This window comes from Moschus berezovskii, chromosome X (assembly GCF_049115385.1).
Source record: "Moschus berezovskii isolate FMDL1 chromosome X, NW_MosBer_1.0, whole genome shotgun sequence".
Classification (NCBI taxonomy): Eukaryota; Metazoa; Chordata; class Mammalia; order Artiodactyla; family Moschidae; genus Moschus; species Moschus berezovskii.
The window spans coordinates 53595040-53621598 of NC_142488.1; the positions used below are offsets into that span (position 1 = coordinate 53595040).

The window sequence follows — 26559 nt, forward strand, 5'->3', positions numbered from 1 at the left end:
ATCAAATTCAATACCAAACAGAATGCTGTTTCAAGAAGGCAGAGACTTTGTTTTATTCATCACTATATCCCCAGGGCCTTGAAAAGTGCCAAGCACATAGTAGTTACTCGGTAAATATTTAATTAATTTTGAATGAATTAAATTGATTAACCAGAAAATTTCTATAGGCAGTCAGAGCATGGTATTCAGAAAGAATGCTTTGGCCAGAAGCTTCTGAAATGAAACTGTTGTCCCAGCAATGCAATTCTCTACTCACTTGGCAGCAGTAAGCCAGGAAGGGTAATATATATCTCCAGGAGGAAGCTAAAGCCTGACAAGCATTCCTTAGCCCAGGGTCAGAGCCCTACTTCTTCCCTTTCTTGCCTGATCAGAGGATTTGGAACCCATGCGCCCTGCATTGGCAGTGTGGAGTCTTAATCACTGGACTGCCAGGGAATTCCACCCTGTCTTCTTTTTCCCTTTTCAAAACCACTGGGAAAAAATAGAGATAGGAGGTTTATTAAGTGTCAGCTCAACTTTGATTCTTACTCTTCACATGCTCTGACACCTTATATAGCTGGCCATTTCACCCTTAGCATCAGGTTTTCTGGCCTTCCCTAATCCATCTCTGTGATTAACTCTCTATATTCTTTGTTCTCTTTGATTTATTTTAGATACCTGCAGCAGAAAACAACCCTTTTCTTGTTGGAATGCACTACTGGTATTCGAGTCACAGTCCCCGGACCCAGCACTGCAACGTTTGTCGGGGGAGCATTCCTGCCTTATCTCAAAATGTTATCATCTGTGAAGGTAACTTTCTGATTCCTTTAGGAAGTGGAGCTCAGTGGGTGGAGAGAGGGGTGAAAAAGTTCATGTGGCTTTAGTATCATTGACTCAAACCACATCACTGACTCTAGTGTAATATTAACCCTGATATTTAACAGACTGGGAAAAGAAGATGGGAGGAAACTGGCATAAGGGAGAATTTTCATTAATCAAAAGAGAGGGTTGGATCTGGGAGGACTGGACAATACAGTCACATGGCTGAAAAAAAAAAACAACAGAAAATCACCTTTTTTTATCATCAATTTCAAGTTGGGTAGTAGAAAATTTGGCCAGGAAGAATAAAAAGAAACTGAAATATATGGAAAATAAGCCTTTGGAGTTAAGCCATAACTACTTAGAAGCATCTAGGTTCTAATTTTTAGAGCAGTTTAGGGGAAGAAATTAGAATCTTCATTGTCACCAGAATAATATCCATTTCTTTTCTTCTTTTTACAGTGTGCAAAGTAAAGTCTCACAGATTATGTGCTTTAAGAGCAAACAAAGATTGCAAATGGAATACATTATCCATTACTGATGACCTCCTCATGCCTGCAGACGAAGTAGTGAGTACCAGCCATGCTTTCTCGTAATCACCCTTTTACATCTCCCCTTCAGTCAGGACACACAGAAAACCCAAGCAGGCTTGTACCCTAAGCTCATGACCCAACAAATCTAAAAGAATGAAAGCCTCCTCCCATCTCCCACCTGTCATTGGTCACTAGCACTGAAGTAGGGAGAGCAGGACGATGGAGAACTTCCTTAGGGTTATCTAGTGTCCTCCAGCGGGTAGTACAGTTATTCCAGCTGGGCTTCCTCTCTTTATATCTCTAACTTCTATATCTTGTCTCTTTCTATCCTTCAGAAAACCATGCCTCATCAGTGGGTAGAAGGAAACATATCTGCCAGTTCTCAGTGCGTGGTATGTCATGAGAACTGTGGCAGTTACCAGAGACTTCAAGATTTCCGGTGTCTCTGGTGTAATTCTACGGTAAGACTCTTCTCATCTCCTTGATACTTAGAGAATTGACTTCTAGAGAAGGGGTGGGTTGGAGGTTGATTGTGCCTACATATAGACAGAAATCTCAGTGACCCTTACTCAGAAATAGATTATACAGATTCTATGGTGTAGAACTCAGTATCCTACCTTTCCAAAATTGGCTATGGACTCTTTGAGAGAAAGATGTAATACTCCCTCTTATCTTTGAGGGTCTTAAATGATGAAGCCTGCTAGCAAACCGGAAGAGCTGAACTCTTTTATGACATATGGTCAATTAAAAAATTTGTTCTCAGTATACCCTTAAGAAACCTCCTGCTTTCCTCATTTACCATTTCCTAGGAAATTGTAATCTTTGTTAATTAATAATGGTTAATAATATTAGCATATTATTACTGCCGCTACATATTATTTTATATACACGACCTCATTTAATCTTACAACAACCCTTAACCAATCCTTATTGTCCACATTTACTGAAGGGGAAAGTGAGATTCAGAAAAGTAAAGTGATTTGCTCAAGGTCATGCAGCCAGTAAGCAAAACAGTCTTGATTTATACATAATTGTGCAAAAAACTGTGCTCTTAACTACAACATTACCATACCTTTAAGCCAGTGGTTCTCAGCTGGGGTTATTTTCTCCCACCCCCAGGACACATTTGACAATGTCTGGAAAATATTTTGTGTCCAATCATATTCTGATGGAATTTTTTCTATTTATTGAAATAAAGTTGTTTTATAATATTATATAAATTTCAGGGGTACAAAATGATGATTCACAATTTTTAAAGTTTATACTCCATTTATACATATTATAAAATATTGCCTATATTCCCTGTGTTGTTTTATATATCCTTGTAGCTTATTTACTTCATACATAATATTAATAATTTGTACCCCTGAATCCCCTACATCTATCTTCACCTCCCCTCTTCCTTCTCCTCACTAGTAAATACAAGTTTGTTCTCTATACCTATGAGTGTGTTTCTTTTTTGTTATATTCACTAGTTCATTTTTTAGATTCCGTATATAAAAGATAATATACAGTATTTGTCTTTCTCTGTCTGACTTATTTCACTTAGCATAATACTCTCAAAGTCCACCCATGTCAGTCCAAATGGCACATTTTCATTCTTTTAAATGTCAGAGTACTATTCCATTATATATAACAGAAAAAAAACCAAATGGACTTTTTAGCCACTCCAACTTTTACATATGTAGCAATTGTTCTTTATCAATTCATCTGTTGATGGGCACTAAGTAAGGATGCTTCCATATCTTCACTATTACAAAAAATGCTGCTGTGAACACTGAGGTGCATGTATATTTTTGAATTAATGTTTTCTTCAGATACATAGCCAGAAGTAGGATTGTTGGATCCTAGGAGCCTAGCAAGATATAGTCCATAGGGTCACAGAGTTGGACACAACTGAAGTGACTGAACACGCATGTGGTACCTCTATGTTTAGTTTTTTGAGGAACCTCCATACTGTTTTCCATAGTGGCTGTACCAGTTTACATTCCCACCAACAGTATACTAGGGTTCCATTTTCTCCACATCCTTGCCCACATTCGTCATTTGTGTGTGATGTGATATCTCATAGTGGCTTTGATGTGCCTTCCCCTGATAATTAGTGATGTTGAGCATCTTTTCATGTGCCTGTTGGTGTTCTGTATATCTTCTTTGGAAAAATTGTCTATTTAGGTCTTCTGCCCATTTTTTAATTGGAAGATAATTGCTTTAGAATGTTGTGTTGGTTTCTACTGTACAAAAACGTTCATCAGCCATATATATATATATATATATATACATATATAGGCTCCCTCTTGAGCCTCCCTTCCATTTTTTAATTGGGTTGTTTTTAAATATTGAGTTGTATGAGCTACTTATATATTTTGGATATTAACCCCTTATTGGTCATATCATTTGCAAATAGTTTCTCCCATTCTGTAGGGTGTCTTTCCATTTTGTTTATGGTTTCCTTTGCCATGCAAAAACATTTAATTTTAACTGGATCCCATTCATTTATTTTTGCTTTTATTTCCTTGCCTTATTAGATCAAAAAAAATATTGCTATAATTTATCTCAAAGAGTGTTTTGTCTATATTCTTTTCTATTAGTTTTATGGTTTCAGGTCTTATATGTAGGTCTTAAATCCATTTTGAGTTTACTTTTGTATATGGTATGAGAAAATGTTCTAATTTCACTCTTTTACATGTAGTTGTCCAGTTATCTCAGCACCACTTATTGAAGAGACTGTCTTTTCTCCATAGTCTATTCATGCTTCCTTTTATGTAGATTAACTTATCATAAGTGTGTAGGTATATTTCTGGGATCTTTATTTTGTTCCAATGATCTATATATCTGTTTTAGTGCCACTGCTGTTGCCTATTGCTCTGTAGTAAGGTCTGAAGTTAGGGAGTATTTCTTTCTCAAAAATTTTTTGGTTTTCACGGTTGTTTGTCTCATACAAATTTTTAGAATTATTTGTTCTGGTTCTGGAAAAGTGCCATTGGTATTTTGATAAGGATTGCATCAAACCTGTAAATTTCCTTGGGCAGTATGGTCATTTTAACAATTTTAATTCTTGCAATCAATGAAAAAGGTATATCTTTCCATCTGTTTGTGTTGTCTTTCATCAGTATATAAGTACAGGTCTTTTTACCTCCTTCGATAAGTTTATTCTTACATATTTGATTCTTTTTGATGTTATTGTAAATAGGATTTTCCCATAATTTTCTGATGGTACATTGTTAGTGGATAGAAATTCAACAGATTTCCATATATTAATTTTGTATCCTGCAACTTTACCGAACTCACTGATGAGCTCTACTTGTTTTCTGATGGTGTCTTTAGGATCTTCTGTGTATAATATCATGTCATCTGCAAATAGTGACAGTTTTACTTCTCCCTTTCTAATGTGGATTCCTTATAATTCTTTCTTTTGTCTGATTGCCATGGCTAAGAATTCCAATACTATGTTGAATAAAAATAGTGGGAATGTCTTTTCCTGATCTCAGGGGAAATGCTATCAGCTTTGTGCTACTGATGTTAGCTGTGAGATTATCATATATGGCCTTTATTATGCTAAGGTATGTTCCCTCTATATACACTTTCTGGAGAGTTTTATCACAGATGGATGTAGAATAAAGAAAGCTGAGCACCAAAGAATTAATTCTTTCGAACTGTGGTGTTGGAGAAGACTCTTGAGAGTCCCTTGGACTGCAAGGAAATCAAACCAGTCAATCCTAAAGGAAATCAGTCCTGAATATTCATTAGAAGGGCTGAAGCTGAAGCTCCAATACTTTGGCTACCTGATGCAAAGAACTGACTCACTGGAAAAGACCCTAATACTGGGAACGATTGAAGGCAGGAGTAGAAGGGATGATAGAGGATGAGATGGTTGGATGGCATCACAAACTCAATGGACATGAGTTTGAGCGAGCTCCGGAAGTTGGTGAAGGACAGGGAGGTCTGGTGTGCTGCAGTCCATGGGGTCACAAAGAGTTGACCATGACTGAGCGACTGAACTGAACTGACTGAACTGAGAATTCACCTGTGAAGCTATCTGGTCTTGGACTTTGGTTTGTTGGAAGTTGTTTCATTACTGATTCAATTAAATTACTGGTAGTTGATCTGTTCATATTTTGTATTTCTTCCTGGTTCAGTCTTGATAGATGGTACATTTCTAGGAACTTGTCCATTTCTTCTATATTGTCCACTTTATCAGTATATAATTATCTGTAGGAGTCTCATTATCTTTTGCATTTCTATGGTATCAGTTGTAACTTCTCCATTGTCATTTATAATTTTATCCATTTGGGCCATCTCTTCTTTTTTCTTGATGAGTCTGGCTAAGGGTGTATCAATTCTGTTTATCTTTTCAAAGAACTAACCCTTAGTTTTATTGATCTTTTCTATTGTATTTTAGTCTCCATTTATTTGTTTCTACTCCAATCTTTATGAATTTTCCTCTACCAACTTTGGGGTTTGATCTCTTTTTCTACTTCCTTTAGGTGTAAGGTTAGTTTCTTTGAGATTTTTCTTCTTTCATTAGGTAAGTTTATATCAATATAAAATTCTCTCTTAGAACTGCTTTGCTGTGTCTCATATATTTTGGATTGTGTGTTTTCATTTTCATCAGTCTGCAGCCATTTTTTAAAATTTCTCTTTGAGTTCTTCAGTGATCCATTGGTTGTTTAGTAACATATTGTTTAGCCTCCACATGTTTCTGTTTTTCACAGGTTTCTTTTTTGTTTTGCTTTTAGTTGGTTTCTAGTTTCATAATATTGTGAAAAGAAAAGATGCTTTATATGATTTCAATTTTCTTAAGTTTACCAAGGGGCCTCCCTGGTGGCTCAGATGGTAAAGAATCAGCCAGCAATGCAGGAGACTCAGGTTCAATCCCTGGGTCAGGAAGATCCCCTGGAGAAGGGAATGGCTAACCAATCCAGTATTCTTAACTGGAGAATCCCATGGACAGAGGAGCCTCATGGGCTACAGTCCATGGGGTCACAAAGAGTTGGACATGACTGAGCAACTAAGCACATATACACACTCAAGTTTACTGAGATTTGTTTTGTGATCTAGTATGTGATATATCCTGGAGAAAGTTACTAGTACCCTTGAAAATATGTGTACTCTGCTGCTTTTTGATGGAATATATATACATATATATTCCACTTTCTCTAATATGTCTTTTAAGTGTTTATTTCCTTTCTGGATGATCTGTCCATTGATGTAGTGGGGTGTTAAAGTCCCCTCCTATTATTGTGTTACTATCAGTTTCTCCCTTTATGTCTGTTAATATTTACTTCATGCATTTAGGTGCTCCTATGTTGGGTGCACATATATTTATAATTGTTATACCTTCTTGGAATGATCCCTTTATCATTATCTACTATCCTTCTCTCTCTCCTGTAGTAGCTTTTGCTTTAAAGTCGTTTTGCCTGATATAGCTATTGCTATTGCCTTTTCTTTTCCATTTGCATGGAATAATGTTTTCTATCCCCTAACTTACAGTATGTGTTTGTCTTTAGATCTGAAGAGAGTCTCTTTTAGGCAGTATATATACAGGTCTTGTTTTTGTATCCATTCAGCCACTCAATATCTTATGATTGGAGCACTGAGTCCTTTTACACTGACAGTAAATACTGATAGGTATGTACTTATTGCCATTTTGTTCATTGTTTCTGGTCATTTTTAGTACTTTTTGTTATCTTCTTCCCTTACTCTCTTCTCTTATGATTTGATGACTGTCTTTAGTGTTATGTTTGGACTCCTCTGTTTTGTCTTTTGTGTGTGTGTACCTATTATAGATTTTAAGTTTGTGGTTACCATGAGGTTTATATTTATATCTATACTTAATTGTTTTAAGTTACTGATCTCTTATTTTCAAATACATTTTAACAATCCAACATTTGTATACTCCTCCCTTCACAATTTACTGTTTTTGACATCACATTTGATATCTAACTCTTTTGTGTAATCTTTAACTATTTATTGCAGATATAGATTGTTTTATTCCTTTTTTCTTTTAACCTTCCTACTTTCTATGTGGTTGGTTTTCTACCTTTACTGTAAATTTATTTTTTACCAATGAGCTTTTTCGTTTTGTAATTTTCATGTTTCTAGTTTTGGGCTTCTGTTTTTCACTTAGAGAAGTCTCTTTAACATTTGTATGACTTGTGTGGTGGTGCTGAACTCTTTTATCTTTTGCTTGTCTGTATAGCTTTTCACCACTCCATCAATCTAAATGAGAGCCATGCCAGGTAGCTTATTCTTGGTTATAGGTTTTCCCCTTTCATCACTTTAAATATATCATGCCACTCCCTTCTAGCCTGCTGAAAAGTCCGCTGATAGACTTATGGGAGTTCCCTTGTTTGTAATGTGTTGCTTTTTCCCTTATTGCTTCTATGGTGGCTCAGATGGTAAAGAATCTACCTGAAGTGCAGGAGACCCGGCTTCAATGCCTGGATTGAGAAGATCCCCTGGAGAAGGGAATGGCAACCCACTGCTGTATTCTTGCTTGGAGAATTCCATGGAGAGAGGAGCCTGGCAGGCTACAGTCCATGGGGTCGCAAAGAGTTGGGCATGACTGAGCATGACTTTCACTTCACTTCATTTTCATTTTTTCCATTTTAATTACAGTGTATCTTGGTGTGTCCCTCTTTGATTTAATGCTGTATGGGTTACTCTGCACTTCCTCGATTTGAATGTCTGTTTGCTTTCCCAATTTAGGGAAATTTTCAGCTATTATTTCTTCAATTATGTTCTCAGCACCTTTCTCTCTTCAATTTCTGGGTTCCCTATAATGCGAGTATTAGTGCTCTTGATGTTGTCTCAGAGATCTCTTAAACTGTCCTTATTTCTTTTCATTCTTTTTCTGTTCAACATCAGTGATTTCTGCTACTCTGTGTTCCAGCTTGCTGATCCATTCCTCTGTATCATTTCGTCTACAGTTGATTCCATCTAGTGTATTTTTTATTTCAGCTATTATATTCTTCACCTGTTTTTGATTGTTGTTTATATTTTCCAACTCTTTGTTAAAAAAAATTCTAACTTCTCAGCTCTGTGCATCCATTCTTCTCCCAAATTCTTTGATTATTTGTATGATCACTGCCCCAAACTCTCTTTTAGTTAGATTGGCTGTCTCCACTTCACTTAGTTTTTCTTCTGGGATTTTGTCTTGTTCCTTCATCTGGAACATGTTTGTCTGTCACCTCATTTTGCCTAAGTTGTTGTTTGTGTATATATATAGTAGGTTGGTTACATTTCCCAACCTTGAAGAAGTAGCCTTTTGTAAGAGACATCCTCTGTGTCCCAGAAACACATTCCTCTCTTATCACCAGAGCTAAATTCTCTAGGGGTGCCCCCTATGTGGGCTACATGGGTCTTTCTGTTGTGGTGGGCCGACTACTGTGGGTGGTCTGGTAGTCATGGCTGACCTTCAGTCCAGCTGGTTGACAGGCTTTGCCTCATGTGGGTGCTGCAGGATCAAGACACTAGGTGGCTGGCTGTGAAACAGCAGGGGGCCCTAGGACTAGTACTGGCTTACTGGTGGTCAGAACCAGGGTCCAAGAGATCCTGGGGCTGTTGCCAACAGACTTGTGGTTGAAGCCAGGTCCTCTGACTAGTGGTGGCCCACTAGCAGAAAGAACTGAGTCCCGAGGTCTGGCTTCAGGGCCCCACAGCTGGTGTTGGACTCCAGTGGGTAGGGCCAATTTCTGACACAACTGGCCTGGGGTGTCTTGAAGCTTGTGTTGGCCTGCTAGCAAGCAAGACTATGGCCCAGTGGTCCCGTGGCTGGTGCTGGACTACTGTTGGGTAGGCTGAGTCTGCAGGCTGTGAGGCTTTAGTTGTCTTTTGGGTGGTGTCTGTCCACTGGGCTGGTCCTGAGGCTAGAGCAGTCTTGCTGATGGGTGGGTCCAGGCATTCTAGAGCTGGTGCTTGCCAACTGGTGGGTAAAGGTCAGTCCCAGGTCTCTGGCTACCAGGCTCTTAGGGCTCCTGGTCTAGTACCTTCAGACACTAGCGTGTGGGGACACTTCCTGGGCCCTCTGGTGGGCAGGGCTATGTGTAGGGGGCTGTTTGTGGGTTCAGAGGATCTTAAGGCAGCATGTGTGCTGGTGGGTAGGGCTTGCCTTGAGACATTCTGGTACTGATGCCTACAGACTGTTGAGTGGGAATGGGAAGGGTCCTGAAGTTAGTAAGATGGAGGGATGATTCAAAAATGGTGCTTGCTAGCTCCAGTTTCCCCATGGTACAGCAAGCTTCCCAAAATGGCTGCAACCATTGTCCCCAGGGTGAGCTCCACTTGCCACCTGCCTCTCCAGGAGACTCTCCAAGATCATCAGTTAGGTCTAACCCAGACTCCTTTCAAATTACTGCTTCTACCCTGGGTGCAAGAGCATATGAAATTATGTTGTGCCCTTTAAGAGTAGAGTCTCTATTTCCCACAGCCCTCTGAGACTCCTGAAAGTAAGCCCTGCTAACCTTCAAAGACAAACATTCTAGGGGCTTGTCTTCCAGGGTAGGACCCCAGACTGGGTACCCTGATATGGGGCTCATACCCTTCTCTTCTTGGGGAGAACTTCTACAATTGTAATTCCTGTTTGTTGGTTGCCCACCCAGGGGTATGAAAATTGATTGTACCACAACTCTACCCCTCCTACCCATCGTGTTGTGGTTCCTTCTTTATAGTTTTAGTTGTGTTAATAGAAGATCTTTTCTGATATGATCCAGAATTTTTCATGGATGGTTGTTCTGTAAATAGTTGTATTTTGGTGTGCCCAGTGAAAGGAGATGAGCTCAGGGTCTTTCTACTCTGCCATTTTGGCTGATGTCTTTGTCTAGAGATATTTTTATTGTTACAACTCAGGGGGAAAGGATGTGCTGCATACTTCTAGTGAATAGAGGCCTAAGATTCTGCTAAACTTCCTGCAATACACAGTATAGCACAAAGAACTATTTGGTCCAAAATATTAGTAGCAACGATATTGAGAAACCCTGATCCAGTATTTGTAGCCTTTTATATGCTTCTTTAAAACTGATCATTCTAAACAAGAAGAAATGAAAGTGTAAGCTTCTTCTTAGAAGATTTTGGTTTCTTCTGCCTTGCTTCTGCCAGTGGACATCATCTTTGTAATTTCCTTCTGCTCTGCTCCAGCTTACCATTATCTCCTGGAAGGAAGCTTGAACCCTCATCAGGTGTCCTGATTTTTGCACCTGATCCCAGGGAACACCTCTAGATCACCTGGATCTGATGACCAGCAGGATTTATGCTCAGAGGTCCCAACAAATTGTAACAAATGAAGAAAGTGTTCTTATAGCTGCCACCACCAGGGCACAGCAAGAAGCACAGACTGAGGAGCCCAATCTTTCTGCAAAAGAGGTCTGTTATCTTATCTTCATCCTTGCAGCCTGAGGAATAGACTTTTAATTTAACATATATCTAAGGGCCAACTCTAATCCTTTCCACAGACCTTAGAAGCAGGTGCTTTTTCACGCTCTCTTTTTGACATGATCCAAAATGCTAGTATCTCCTGGAGAGGAGCTGTTACATATTTTTTGTGCCCAAGTGTTTTGGAATTTCTGCCCAAGGGTCAACTCTTGATTGCCTGACTCTCGTGGCCAATGTAGCTTGCATTTTGGGGTCCAATGGGACTGTAACAGAGAGAGAGTTTTTGGCCAACCACCACCCGAAGGGCACACACAGACAGTAGGCTGAAACACAACTCATCTTTCTGTCAAAGAGGCTTGTTTACTTGTCCTGGAGCTTTGGCATGGAGAGCAGGCCTCTGGCTTCACACACATCTAAGAATCTACTGAGATGCTCTTTGAGGATGGTGGATGCCACAATTCTGCTCTCCCTATGATTTACAACAGGTCATGGACATCTACTGGAAAGGAGCATGTATACTCATCTGGCACCCCAGTTTTTGCAAATGCCACACAGGTGACACTTATAGGTCACCCAACTCTGGTGATCAGTGGGACTTATATATTCAATCCCACAGAACTATATCTATTGGCATACTCTAAAAGCTATGACCTGAGGGCCCAGCTACCAATTAACGTGAATCTAGGTACTGATCAAGCTATTCTCCTTTGGGACACTGAGGTTCAGTTCAGTTTAGTTCAGTGGCTCAGTTGTGTCCAACTCTTTGTGACCCCAAGGACTGAAGTACACCAGGCTTCCCTGTCCATCACCAACTCCCAGAGCTTACTCAAACTCATGTCCATCGAGTTGGTGATGCCATCCAGCCATCTCATCCTCTGTTGTCCCCTTATCCTCCTGCTTTCAATCTTTCCCAGCATCAGGATCTTTTCCAATGAGTCAGTTTTTCGTATCAAGTGGCCAAAGTATTGGAGTTTCAGCTTCAGCATCAGTCCTTCCAATGAATAGTCAGGACTGATTTCCTTTAGGATTGACTGGTTTGACATCCTTGCAGTCCAAGGGACTCTCCAGAATCTTCTCCCACACTACAGTTCAAAAGCACTAATTCTTTGGTGCTCAGCTTTCTTGTTTTCTCAGATCCATACATGACTACTGGAAAAACCATAGCTTTGACTAGATAAAATTTTGGCGGCAAAGTAATGTCTCTGCTTTTTAATGTGCTATCTAGGTTGGTCATAGCTTTTCTTCCAAGGAGCAAGTGTCTTTTAATTTCATGGCTGCAGTCACCATCTGCAGTGATTTTGGAGCCCAAAATATAAAGTCTGTCACTGTTTCCATTGTTTCCCCATCTATTTCCCATGAAATAATGGGTCCAGGTGCCATGATCTTAGTTTTCTGAATGTTGCCTTTTAAGCAAACTTTTTCACTCTCCTCTTTCACTTTCCTCAAGAGGCTCTTTAGTTCTTCTCTAGTTGGGACAACCCAAATATCGGGATCCACTAAATATAAAATAGGCTGCTTGGAAAATCACAACAGCTTGAGAAACAACCAAGACCTAGGGAAGGGTTGAACAATAAGATTCATCCTCTATGAGGCCACTTCCCCAAGACTGGGAGAAGTAACTGTTTTATATAATTCTAGAAACAAACACAGAAAGTAAAGGAAAGTGAAGAAACAGAGGAATATGTTCTAAGTGAAATAACAATAACAGAAACCACTTCAGAAAATGTCCTTAATGAAACAGAGATAAGTGATTTACCTAACCAAGAGTTCAAAATAACAGTCATAAACATGCTCACCATGCTGAGGAAAAAAATGGATGAACACAGTGAGAACCTCAACAGAGAGATGAAAATTATAAGAAAGTACAAAATGGAAATCATAGAGCTGAAGAAAATAATTAAAGTGAAAAATACACTAGAGGGTTTCAACAGCAGACTCGATGAAGCAATGGAAAAGATTAGAGAACTCAAAGACAGAGAAATGGAACTCATCCAATCAGAGCAGCAAAAAGAAAAAAAGACTGACAAAAAGGGAAGATAGCTCAAATAATGTATGGGGCAACATCAAGCAGACAAACACTCACATTATAGGGGTCATAGTAATAGAATAGAGACAGAAAGTGGCAAAAAACTTATTTGAAGAAATGATAGCTGAAAACGTCCCTAACCCAGGGAAAGAAACAGCCATCTAGACCACTTAGCCCAGAAAGAGCCAAATAAGAAGAACTCAAATAGACCACACCAATATACATTGGAATTGAAATGTCAAAAGTTAAGGACAAGGAGAGAATCATAAAAAAAGCAAGAGAAAACAGTTATGTACAAGGTAACACCCGTAAGACTATGAGCAGATATTTCAGCACAACATTTGCAGGCCAGAAGGGAATTGCAGAATATATTCAAAGTGCTGAAAGAAAAAACCTTCCAACTCTGCCAGAAAAAACTGTCCTTCTGAATTGAAAAAGAGAGTCTTCTAGACAAGCAAAGGTTAAAGGAGTTCATCACCACTAGACTAGCATTACAAGAATATTCATGGGAAATTAAGCAGAAATTAAAGGGCACTAGCATGAAAACATAGGAAAGTATAAAGTTCACTGGTAAAGGTAAATATACAGTAAAATTCAGAATAATGTTGTAAAGGTTGTACATTGATCACTTGTAAAACTAGTATGCAGGTTCATGAAAAGATGCTCAACGTTGCTCATTATTAGAGAAATGCACATCTAAATGACAATGAGATATCAACTCACACCAATCAGAATGGCCCTCATCAAAAAGTCTACAAACAATAAATGCTGGAAAGGGTGTGGAGAAAAGGGAACACTCTTGCACTGCTGGTGGGACTGTAAATTGATACAGCCACTATGGAAGACGGTATGGAGATTCCTTTAAAAACCACCATATGACCCAGCAATCCCACTCCTAGGCATATACCCTGAGGAAACCAAAATTGAAAGAGACACATGTATCCCATTGTTCATTGCAGCACTATTTACAATAGCTAGAATGTGGAAGCAACCTAGATGTCCATCGACAGATGAATGGATAAAGAAATTGTGGTATATAAATACAATGGAATATTCAGTTCAGTTCAGTTCAGTCGCTCAGTCGTGTCCGACTATCCACAACCCCATGAATCAAAGCATGCCAGGCCTCCCTGTCCATCACCAACTCCCGGAGTTCACTCAAACTCATGTCCACAGAGTTGGTGATGCCATCCAGCCATCTCATTCTCTGTCGTCCCCTTCTCCTCCCACCCCCAACCCTTCCCAGCATCAGAGTCTTTTCCAGTGAGTCAACTCGTCGCATTAGGTGACCAAAGTATTGCAGTTTCAGCTTTAGCATCAGTCCCTCCAATGAACACCCAGGATTGATCTCCTTTAGAATGGACTGGTTGGAACTCCTTGCAGTACAAGGGACTCTCAAGAGTCTTCTCCAGCACCACAGTTCAAAAGCATCAATTCTTCGGCACTCAGCTTTCTTTACAGTCCAACTCTCACATCCATACATGACCACGGGATAAACCATAGCCTTGACTAGACGGACCTTTGTTGGCAAAGTAATGTCTCTGCTTTTTAATATATTATCAAGGTTGGTCATAACTTTCCTTCCAAGGAGTAAGCGTCTTTTAATTTCATGGCTGCAATCAGCATCTGCAGTGATTTTGGAGCCCAGAAAAATAAAGTCTGACACTGTTTCCACTGTTTTTCCATCTATTTCCCATGAAGTGATGGGACCAGATGCCATGATCTTTGTTTTCTGAATGTTGAGCTTTAAGCCAACTTTTTCACTCTCCTCTTTCACTTTCGTCAAGAGGCTATTTAGTTCTTCTTCACTTTCTGCCATAAGGGTGGTGTCATCTGCATATCTGAGGTTATTGATATGTCTCCCAGCAATCTTGATTCCAGCTTGTGCTTCTTCCAGCCCAGCGTTCCTCATGATGTATTCTGCATATAAGTTAAATAAGCAGGGTGACAATATACAGCCTTGACATACCCCTTTTCCTATTTGGAACCAGTCTGTTGTTCCATGTCCAGTTCTAACTGTTGATTCCTGACCTGCATACAGGTTTCTCAAGAGGCAGGTCAAGTGGTCTGGTATTCCCATCTCTTTCAGAATGTTCCACAGTTTATTGTGATCCACACAAAGGCTTTGGCATAGTCAATGAAGCAGAAATAGATGTTTTTCTGGAACTCTCTTGCTTTCTCCATGATCCAGTGGACGTTGGCAATTTGATCTCTGGTGCCTCTGCCTTTTCTAAAACCTACTTGAACATCTGGAAGTTCACGGTTCACATATTGCTGAGGCCTGGCTTGGAGAATTTTGAGCATGACTTTACTAGCGTGTGAGATGAGTGCAACTGTGCGGTAGTTTGAGCATTCTTTGGCGTTGCCTCTTCTTTGGGATTGGAATGAAGACTGACCTTTACCAGTCCTGTGGCCACTGCTGAGTTTTCCAAATTTGCTGGCATATTGAGTGCAGCACTTTCAGGGCATCATCTTTCAAGTCTTGAAATAGCTCAACTGGAATTCCATCACCTCCACTAGCTTTGTTCATAGTGATGCTTTCTAAGGCCCACTTGACTTCACATTCCAAGATGTCTGGCTCTAGGTCAGTGATCACATTATCGTGACTATCTTGGTCGTGAAGATCTTTTTTGTACAGTTCTTCTGTGTATTCTTGCCACCTCTTCTTAATATCTTCTGCTTCTGTTAGGTCCATACCATTTCTGTCCTTTATCAAGCCCATCTTTGCATGAAATGTTCCCTTGGAATCTCTAATTTTCTTGAAGAGATCTCTTGTTTTTCCTTTCCTGTTGTTTTCCTCTACTTCTTTGCATTGATCACTGAGGAAGGCTTTCTTATCTCTCCTTGCTATTCTTTGGAACTCTGCATTCAGATGCTTCTATCTTACCTTTTCTCCTTTGCTTTTCACTTCTCTTCTTTTCACAGCTATTTGTAAGGCCTCCTCAGGCAGCCATTTTGCTTTTTTGCATTTCTTTTCCATGGGGATGGTCTTGGTCCCTGTCTCCTATACAATGTCACGAACCTCCGTCCAGAGTTCATCAGGCACTCTATCTATCAGATCTAGTCCCTTAAATGTATTTCTCACTTCCACTGTATAATCATAAGGGATTTGATTTAGGTCATATCTGAATGGTCTAGTGGTTTTCCCTACTTTCTTCAATTTAAGTCTGAATTTGGCAATAAGGAGTTCATGATCTGAGCCACAGTCAGCTCCTGGTCTTGTTTTTGCTAACTGTATACAGCTTCTCCATCTTTGGCTGCAAAGAATATAATCAATCTGATTTCGGTGTTGACCATCTGGTGATGTCCGCGTGTAGAGTCTTCTCTTGTGTTGTTGGAAGAGGGTGTTTGCTATGACCAGTGAATTCTCTTGAAAAAACTCTATTAGCCTTTGCCCTGCTTCATTCCTTGCTCCAAGGCCAAATTTGCCTGTTACTCCAGGTGTTTCTTGACTTCCTACTTTTGCATTCCAGTCCCCTATAATGAAAAGGACATCTTTTTGGGGTGTTAGGTCTAAAAGGTCTTGTAGGTCTTCATAGAACTGTTCAACTTCGGCTTCTTCAGCATTACTCGTTGGGGCATAGGCCTGGATTACTATAATATTGAATGGTTTGCCTTGGAAACAAACAGAAATCATTCTGTCGTTTTTAAGATTGCATCCAAGTACTACATTTCAGACTCTTTTGTTGACCATGATGGCTACTCCATTTCTTCTAAGGGATTCCTGCCCACAGTAGTAGATATAAAGGTCATCTGAGTTAAATTCACCCATTCCAGTCCATTTTAGTTCACTGATTCCTAGAATGTTACTCGGCCATAAAAAGGAATGCATTTGAGTCAGTTCTAATGAGGTACTGAGATAAGCCTTAGAAACTAACCTAGAGTGTCCTTTTTAATAACTTAATTAAATCTTTTAGCAGTATCACGTAACAAGGAACTGTCTCAGCAGTGAGTCTTAGTAAACAATCAGTTCAGTTCAATTCAGTTCAGTCGCTCAGTCGTGTCCGACTATCCGCAACCCCATGAATCACAGCACGCCAGGCCTCCCTGTCCATCACCAACTCCCGGAGTTCACTCAGACTCAAGTCCACAGAGTCGGTGATGCCATCCAGCCATCTCATCCTCGGTCGTCCCCTTCTCCTCCCGCCCCCAACCCTTCCCAGCATCAGAGTCTTTTCCAGTGAGTCAACTCGTCGCATGAGTTGGCCAAAGTATTGCAGTCTCAGCTTTAGCATCAGTCCCTCCAATGAACACCCAGGATTGATCTCCCTTAGAATGGACTGGTTGGATCTCCTTGCAGTACAAGGGACTCTCAAGAGTCTTCTCCAACACCACAGTTCAAAAGCATCAATTCTTCGGCGATCAGCTTTCTTCACAGTCCAACTCTCACATCCATACATGACCACGGGAAAAACCATAGCCTTGACTAGACGGACCTTTGTTGGCAAAGTAATGTCTCTGCTTTTTAATATATTATCAAGGTTGGTCATAACTTTCCTTCCAAGGATTAAGCGTCTTTTAATTTCATGGCTGCAATCAGCATCTGCAGTGATTTTGGAGCCCAAAAATATAAAGTCTGATACTGTTTCCTCTGTTTTTCCATCTATTTCCCATGACGTGATGGGACCAGATGCCATGATCTTTGTTTTCTGAATGTTGAGCTTCAAGCCAACCTTTTCACTCTCCTCTTTCGCTTTCATCAAGAGGCTTTTGAGTTCCTCTTCACTTTCTGCCATAAGGGTAGTGTCATCTGCATATCTGAGATGCTTGATATTTCTCCCAGCAATCTTGATTCCAGCTTGTGCTTCTTCCAGCCCAGCGTTCCTCATGATGTACTCTGCATATAAGTTAAATAAGCAAGGTGACAATATACAGCCTTGTTGTACTCCTTTTCCTATTTGGAGCCAGTCTGTTGTTCCATGTACAGTTCTGACTGTTGCTTCCACTAGACATTAACAAAACTAGAAACTTAATTTAACAATTTACAAAACTTAATATTCCGTGATTTTTCATTATGGAGGCCCTGTAGCCAGGGAGGCTTTAACCCATCAAATAAAAAATGAGGTTTGTCAGGGAGCTGGGAAAAGCCAAGCAGCCATCTTGGATTTCCCATAGCCCTGACTCTGATTTCCAGCTATTGTTTTTAATTTTCCAATTTAGAAGCAGACTGTTGCCATGGTTTAAGGACATTAGGATGGCACAAGTCTAACAGAGTTTTTGTATAAGCCAAATGAGCTTTTACATGACTACAAACCCGATAATTAGATTAATTTCTAAAACTAGCATAGGATCAGGCCTATGGTAGAAAAGCATTTGATTTATATGCAGAGGGCTAAGAAGTCAAGAAAACTTTATAAATGATCATACGAATCAGGTCCAGCATCTTGGGCAAGCTGTCTACCTCTGATGTCGTCGTCTTCTCATCCTGGTGTAGTGTAGTTTCTTCTGAAAAAAGTCCTTCTATCCAGGTTGGCGACAGTCCTTTAAATTATGTCCTTTTTTTTCGGTCCTGGTTGCAGGTCATGAGGCATCTGATCTTCATCCAAAGATAGATCACTGAGGTAGAAACCTAGAATCTATTATACAGAGTGAAGTGAGTCAGAAAGAGAAAAATAAATACAGTATTCTAATACATATATACAGAATCTAGAAAAATGGTACTGAAGAATTTACTTACATGGCAACAATGGAGAAACAGACATAGAGTATTGACTTGTGGACATGGGGAGAGGGGAGGAGGGGGTGAGATGTATGGAAAGTGTAACATGGAAACTTAACATTACCATATGTAAAATAGATAGCCAACGGGAATTTTCTCTATGGCTCAGGAAACTAAATCAGGGGCTCTGTAACAAGCTAGAGGGATGGGATGGGGGAAGGAGATGGGAGGGAGGTTCAAAAGGGAGGGGATACATGTATACCTATGGCTGATTCACGTTGAGGTTTGACAGAAAACAGCAAAATTATGTCAAGTAAATTAATTTTTTAAAATACTAGTATGAAGGTTAAAAGACAAAAGTAGTAAAGAATAACCATAACTACAAGGAAAAAGAGGTAAACTGGAAACTAAAACATTAAAAGTTGTAGAGGGAGAGTAAAAGTTTAGAGCTTTAGAAGGCACTCAAACTTAAATCATTATCAACATAAATTAGACTGTTTTAAGTCCTTGTGTGTAAACCTCACGTTAACCACAATGCAAAAACTTGTAGTAGATACACAAACGATAAAGATAAAGGAATCTAAGCATACCACTATAGAAAATTATGAAATCACAAAGGAAGAAAGCAAGGGAAGAAGAATGGAACAAAGGAAATACAAAACATCCAGCAAACAATTAATAAAATAGAAATAAGCACATACCTATCAGTAATTACTTTCAAAGTAGGTGGTCTAAATTCTCCAATTAAGAAAATAGAGTGGTTGAAGAGATAGAAAAACATGGCTTATCTATATGCTTCCCACAAGAGACTCACCACAGATATAAGGATGAAAGGAGGTATTTTGTGCAAACTGAATGCAAAAGAAGGCAAGGCCAGTTATATCAGGCAAAACGGACTTTAAAACAATGACTGTAATGAGACAAAAACTGGCCATCATATAATGATAAAGGGGATAATCCAACAAAATCCAAAAAAATCCTAACAAAAGTATATAATATTTGTAAATATTTATGCACTCAACATAGAAGCACCTAAATTATAAAGTAAATATTAACCAACTGAAAGGGAGGGATGTACAGGGTATATTAAGAGCAGAGGATTTTAATATCTCATTATCATTTATGGATAGATCATCTAGGAAAAACTCAAAGGAAACTTTGGCTTTAAATGATGTTTTATCAGATACATACAGAACATTTCATCCGAAAGCAGCAGAATACAAATTCTTCTCAAGCGCACATTGAACATTCTTGAGGATAGGTCATATGTAAGGCCACAAACAAGTCTTGATAAATTTGAAAATATTAAAATCATCTTTCCTAACCACAATAGTATGAAACTACAAATTAATTACATGAAGAAAACTTGAAAATTCACAAAGATGTGGAGATTAAACAATATGCTACTGAAAAACCAATGGGTCAATGAATAAATCAAAAGATAAAAACAACTTTAAGAAAAATGAAAATTTTTTTTAAAAAGCATGCAAAAACATATGGCATACCACAAAAGCAGTTCCAAGAAGAAAGTGTGTTGTGTTTAGTCTCTAAGTTGTGTCCAACTCTTGCAGCCCTATGGACTGGAGCCCACCAGGCTCATCTGGGCATGGGATTTCCCCAGCAAGAATACTGGAGTGATTTGCCATTTCTTTCTCCAGGGAATCCTCCCAACCCAAGGATCAAACCCACATCTCCTGCATTGGCAGGCAGATTCCTTACCACTGAGCCAACAGGGCAGCCCATAAGAAGAAAGTACATAGTGATAAATGCCTACATTAAGAAAGAAGAAATATTTGAAATAAACAGCTGAATTTTGTACCTCAAGGAATTAGAAAAAATGAAAATATAGAGCCTAAAGTTGGTAGGAAGAAGGGAATAATAAAGATCAGAGTTGAAATAAATGCAATAGAGACTAAAAAGAAAGCAGAAAAAAATCAGTGAAATTAAAACAAGCTGAATCACCAAATTACAACTAGACATACCAAGAAAATAAGAGACAGGATTCACATCAATAAAATCAGAATTGAAAGAGGAGAGATTGAACCAACACCTAAGAAACAAAGGATCATAAAGACTACTGTGAACTGTTTCTCAAGTGGAAACATAAGAGATGAACAAATTCTTAAAAACATAGACTGAATCATGAAGAAATAGAATATCTGAACAAACTGATTGCAAGTAATGAGACTGAGTCAGTAATCAAAAAATTCCCCCAAAGACAAAAGTGCAGAAACAGATGGCTCTTGGCTGTTGAATTCTACCAAACATTCAAAAAAGAATCAATAGCAATCCTCAAATTCTTCCCAGAAAATAAAAGAGGAACATTTCCAAACCCATTTAACCAGGTCAAAATTACCCAGACAATAAAACTGGACAAAGATGATACAAGAAAAGAAAATTATGAAACAATACCCCAAACGAACACAAATGCAAACATCCTCAACAGAATATTAGCAAACTGAATTAAAAAATACATTAAAAGGATCATATACCATTTTCAACTGAGATCTATTCCAAGGATGCAAGGATGATTCAACATCTGCTCATAAAATGATGTGATACATTAATACAATGAAAGATAAAAATCATACAATCATCTCAACAGATGTAGAAAAAGCATTTGACAAAATTCAACATTCATTTATGATAAAAACCCTCAATAAATGGAGTATAAAGGGGAGGTACCTTGACATGATAAAAGCAATATATGACAAGTTCTCAGTTATCACATTAAACGGGAAATGCTATAAAGTTTTCCTCTCAGATCAGGAATGAGAAAGGACAAGGATGCCGATTCTTGCCACTTTCATTCAACGTGGTGTTGGAAGTCTTAGCCACAGCAAGTGAGCAAGAAAAAGTAACAAAAGGTAACAAAATTGTAAAGGAAGAAGTAAAACTGTCATTTTTTGGAGATAATGATGTATTTTTTCCTTGCAATTTTATTGAGATACAATTGACATACATTCATGCAAAGATGGGCACAATAAAGGACAGAAATGGAAAGGACCAAACAGAAGCAGAAAAAAATTAAGAGGTGGGAAAAAAATACACAAAACTGTGCAAAAAAGGTCCTGATGACCCAGATAACCGCAATAGTGTGGTCACTCACCTAGATCCAGACATCCTGGAGTGTGAAGTCAAGTGAGTCTTAAGAAGCATTAGTATGAACAAAGCTAATGGAGGTGATGGAATTCCAGCTGAGCTATTTCAAATCCTAAATGATGATGCTGTTAAAGTGTTGCACTCAATATGTCAGCAAATTTGGAAAATTCGGCAATGGCCAGAGGACTAAAAAAGGTCAGTTTCCATTCCAATCCCAAAGAAAGGCAATGCCAAAGGATGTTCAAAGTACTATACAATTGTGCTCATTTTGCCTGCTAACAAGGTTATTCTCAAAATCCTTCAAGCAAAACTTCAACAGTACATGAACCAAGAACTTAGAAAAGGCAGAGGAACCAGAGATCGAATTGCCAACATTTGTTGCATCATAGAAGAAGCAAGAGAATTCCAGAAAATCATTTACTTCTGCTTCATTGACTACGTGAAAGCCTTTGACTATGTGGATCACAACAAACTGTGGAAAATTCTTCAAGAGATGGGAATACCAGACCATCTTACCTGCCTCCTGAGAAGCTAGTATGCAGGTCAAGAAGCAACAAAACTGGAAATGGAACAATGGACTGGTTCAAAATTGGGAAAGGAGTAGGTCAAGGCTACATATTGTCACCCTGCTTATTTTTATGCAGAGTACATCAAGCAAAATTCTGGGAAGGATTAATCACAAGCTGTAATTAAGATTGCTGGGGGAAATTTCAGCAACCTCAGAAATGCAGATGATACCACCCTAATGGCAGAAAATGAAGAGGAACTAAAGAGCTTCTTGATGAAAGTAAAAGAGAAGAGTGAAAAAGTGGGCTTTAAACAACATTCAAAAAACTAAAATCATGGCATCCAGTCCCATCACTTCATGGCAAATAGAGGGGGAAAAATGGAAACAGTAGCAGATTTTAATTTCTTGGCTCCAAAATCACTGTGAACAATGACCACAACCATGAAATTAAAAGGCACTTGCTCCTTGGGAGAAAAGCTATGACAGACCTAGATGGCATATTAAGAAGCAGAGACATCACTACACCCACAAAGATCCATATAGTCAAATCTATGGTTTTTCCAGTAGTCATGTACAGGTGTGAGAGCTGGACCATAAAGAAGGCTGAGTGCTGAAGAATTGATACTTTCTAAGTATGATGTTGTAGAAGGCTCTTGAGAGTCCCTTGAACAGCAAGGAGATCCAGCCAGTCAACCCTAAAGGAAATCAACCCTGAGCATTCATTGGAAGGATTGTTGGCTGAAGCTGAAGCTCGAATACTTTGGCCACCTGATGCATTCAGTTCAGTCGCTCAGTCGTGTCCGACTCTTTGTGACCCCATGAATCACAGCACACCAGGCCTCCCTGTCCATCACCAACTCCCGGAGTTCACTCAAACTCATGTCCACAGAGTCAGTGATGCCAGCCAGCCATCTCATTCTCTGTCGTCCCTTTCTCCTCCTGCCCTCAATCCCTCCCAGCATCAGAGTCTTTTCCAATGAGTCAACTCTTCACATGAGGTGGCCAGAGTATTGGAGTTTCAGCCTCAGCATCAGTCCTTCCAATGAACACCTAAGACTGGTCTCCTTTAGAGCTGACTAATTGGAAAAGACCCTGATGCTGTGAAAGATTGAGGGCAAGAGGAGAAGTGGGTGGCAGAGGATGCATCACTGACTGAATGAGTGAGCAAACTCAGGGAGATAGTGAAGGAGAGGGAAGCCTGTCTTGCTTCAGTCCATGGAGCATGAAGTTGCCAAGTCATCTGAACAACAAATTGACATACAGCACTGTACAAGATTATGCTATCCAACATAATGATTAGACTTACTACATACATCATGAAATGATTGTTAAAATAAGTTTAGTGAACCTACATCATCTCATAAAGATACAAAATTAAACAAATAAAAACATTATCTTCCTCATAAGGAGAGCACTTAGGATTGACCCTCTTAACAACTTTCATACATAATGTGTGCATGCATGCTTAGTGGCCTCATTGTGTCTGACTCTTTGCAACCTCATGGGTCCTTTCTCTTTTCCTTCTGGGACCCTTATAATGCAAATGTTGGTGCATTTAATGTTATCCCAGAGATCTCTTAGGTTGTCTTCATTTGTCTACCATGTCTACCATTTGTCTACCATGTCTACCATTTGTCTACCATGTCTACCATGGTGGTGGGTAGAACTGAGTCTTGCTCTGGTGCTCAGTAAAACTTTAATCCACTTTTCTGCTGATGGGTGAGGCTGTGATCCCTCCCTGTTATTTCTTTGGCCTGAGGTGAACCATCCCTGGAGTCTACAGGCTCTATGAAGTGAAGTGAAGTCTCAGTCATGTCCAACTCTTTGCGACCCCATGGACTGTAGCCTACAAAGCTCCTCTGTCCATGGAATTTTCCAGGCAAGAGTACTGGAGTGGGTTGCCATTTCCTTCTCCAGGGGATCTTCCTGACCCAGGGATCGAACCCATGTCTCCCACATTACAGGCAGATGCTTTACTGTCTGAGCCACCAGGGAAGCCCATTTGTACCAGTACCAATGTGTTTTGATTACTGTAGCTTTGTGGTACAACTTGTAATCATGGAGGTTGATACCTCCAGCTCTGATTTTTTCAAGATTATTTTAGCTCTTTTGGGTCTTTTGTGTTTCCACACAAATTTTAGAACTATTTGTCCTAGTTCTGTGAAAAATTACATTGGTATTTTTATAAGGATTGCACTGAATCTGTAGATTGCCTTGATAATATGATCATTTTAACATTAATTCTTCTAGTCCATGGAGATGGTATATCTTGTGTCATATTCAATTTCTTTCATCAGTGTTTTATAGTTTTTTGTGTAAAGGTCTTTAATATCCTCAGATTTATTCCTAGGTATTTTATTCTTTTGATGTTGTTGTAAATAGGATTGTTTTCTTAATTCCACTTTCTCATAGTTTATTGTGAGTATATAGAAATGCAACAGATTTCTGTGTCTTAGTTTCATATGCTGCAACTTCCCCAAATTCATTGATGAGTTCTAGTAGTGTTTTCATGGCATCTTTAGGGTATTCTATGTACAGTACCATGTCATCTGCAAACAGTGACAATTTTACATCTTCCTTTCCTTTTATTACTTTTTTTTTCTATTTTGGCTAGGACTTCTAATAGCATGTTGAACAAAAGTGGCAAGAGTGGAATGCTTTGTCTTGTTCCTGATCTCAGAGAAAATACTTTCAGCTTTTCACATTGAGTATGCTGTTAGCTATCAGTTTGTCATTTTGTTAGCTCTCAGTTGGCCTTTATTCAGTGGAAGTATGGTTCCTCTATTCCCACTTTCTGGAGAGTTTTATCATAAATAAATGTTGAATTTTGTCAAAAGCTTTTTAGGCATCTATTGAGATTATCATATGATTTTTATTCTTCAGTTTGTTAATATGGTGTGTTACATTGATTGATTGGCAGACATTGAATCATCTTTACATCCCTGGGATAAATACTACTTGATGTATGATCCTTTTAGTAATGCATTGTTAAATGCAGTTTACTAATATTTTGTTAAGGATTTTTTAAAAATTTGTAACATCTTTATTGAGACATAATTCACATGCCACACAATTCACCCATTTAAAGTGTACATTCAGTTTTTTTTAGTATATCACAGTGTTGTGTAATCACCACTACAATATCTTAGAACATTTTCATCACCTCAAAAAGAAACTACACACCTATTGGCAATCAATCGCCAGGACCCCTCTTTGCAGGCTCTGGCAACCACTAATCTACATTTTGTCTCAGAATTTGACTATTTTGGACATTTCATATAAACGGAATCACATAATAGTGGCTTTTTTTGGCTGATGTTTCATTTAGCTTAATATTTTCAAGGTTCATCCATGTATAAGAATGAATGTACTAGAGACTGTCATGCAGAGTGAAGTAAGTTAGAAATAGAAAAGCAAATATCGTATATTAATGCATATATGTGGAATCTAGAAAAATGGTATAGATGATCTTATTTGCAAACCAAATAGAGACACAGACATAGAGAACAAATGTGTACACACAAAGCTGGGAAAGGGAGGGGTGGGATGAATTGGGAGGTTGAGATTGAGATATATATATATATATATATACTATTGATACGATGTATAAAATTGATAACTAATGTGAACCTACTGTATAGCTCAGGGAACCATACTCAGTGTTCTGTGGTGACCTAAGTGGGAAAGAAATCCAAAAAAGAGGAGATATATATATATATGTATACACATATAGTGTCTCAAAGATGGCAGAGTAGAAGAATGTGCACTCATCTTCCCCCAAGAGAACTCCAAAATTGCAACTTGCTGCTGGGCAACCATCGACAGGAGAATGTTGGATCCCACCAAAAAAAAAAAAGAGATACCTCACATCCAAGGACAAAGGAGAAGCCCCAAAAGATGGTAGGAGGAGCGAAATCGTATTTAGAATCAAACCCCATATCTGCCAGAGAAGCTCAGAGGGCTCAAATGTTTGAGTGTCAACTGCAGAGGCACTAGTCAGCAGAAGCCTGCTGCAGGGACAGTGGCTCTGGCTGCAGCAGACCTGGGAGGTGCAGTGGGTGGCATAAGTCCTCTTGGAGGAGGTCGCCATTAGCCCCACCATAGACCCACTGATCAGATGACCCACAAACTGGAGAATAGTTTTAGCAAATAATTTATCACACTGTTACAAAAGTTCTAGGGCCCACAACAAATTTCCAAACCTGGGGAGCTGCTAAGGGACTGAGAACCCCCAGGGAATTTGACTTTGAAGGACAGTGGGATTTGATTACAGAACTTCCACAGGACTGGAGAAACAGACGCTTGGAGGGAACAAACAAAACCTTGTGCACACCAGGACCCAGGAGAAAGGAGCAGTGATCCAACAAAAGACTGAGCCAGACTTGCCTGTGAGTGTCCAGGAGTCTTCAGTGAAGGCGTGGGTCAATAGTGGGCTGCCATGGGGTCAGGGACACTGAATACAACAGTCCTGGGAGCCTCGGCATAAGTCCTTTTGAAGGAGGTTGCCATTACCCCTACCATAGTTTGGTCTCATGCGAAACTACAGGGAGGGAACACAGTTCCA

At 39.2% G+C, this 26559-nt stretch overlaps 1 protein-coding gene across 1 annotated transcript in view; it reads left to right on the forward strand.

Moving 5' to 3' along the window:
* DGKK (diacylglycerol kinase kappa) overlaps positions 1-26559 on the forward strand; it is a 170550-nt gene that overhangs the window by 66249 nt on the left and 77742 nt on the right. Inside the window, exons 5-7 of the mRNA XM_088833579.1 lie at positions 654-789; positions 1261-1367; positions 1667-1792. Coding sequence (XP_088689705.1) covers positions 654-789; positions 1261-1367; positions 1667-1792 — 369 coding nt within the window. The remainder of the gene's footprint in view (positions 1-653; positions 790-1260; positions 1368-1666; positions 1793-26559) is intronic.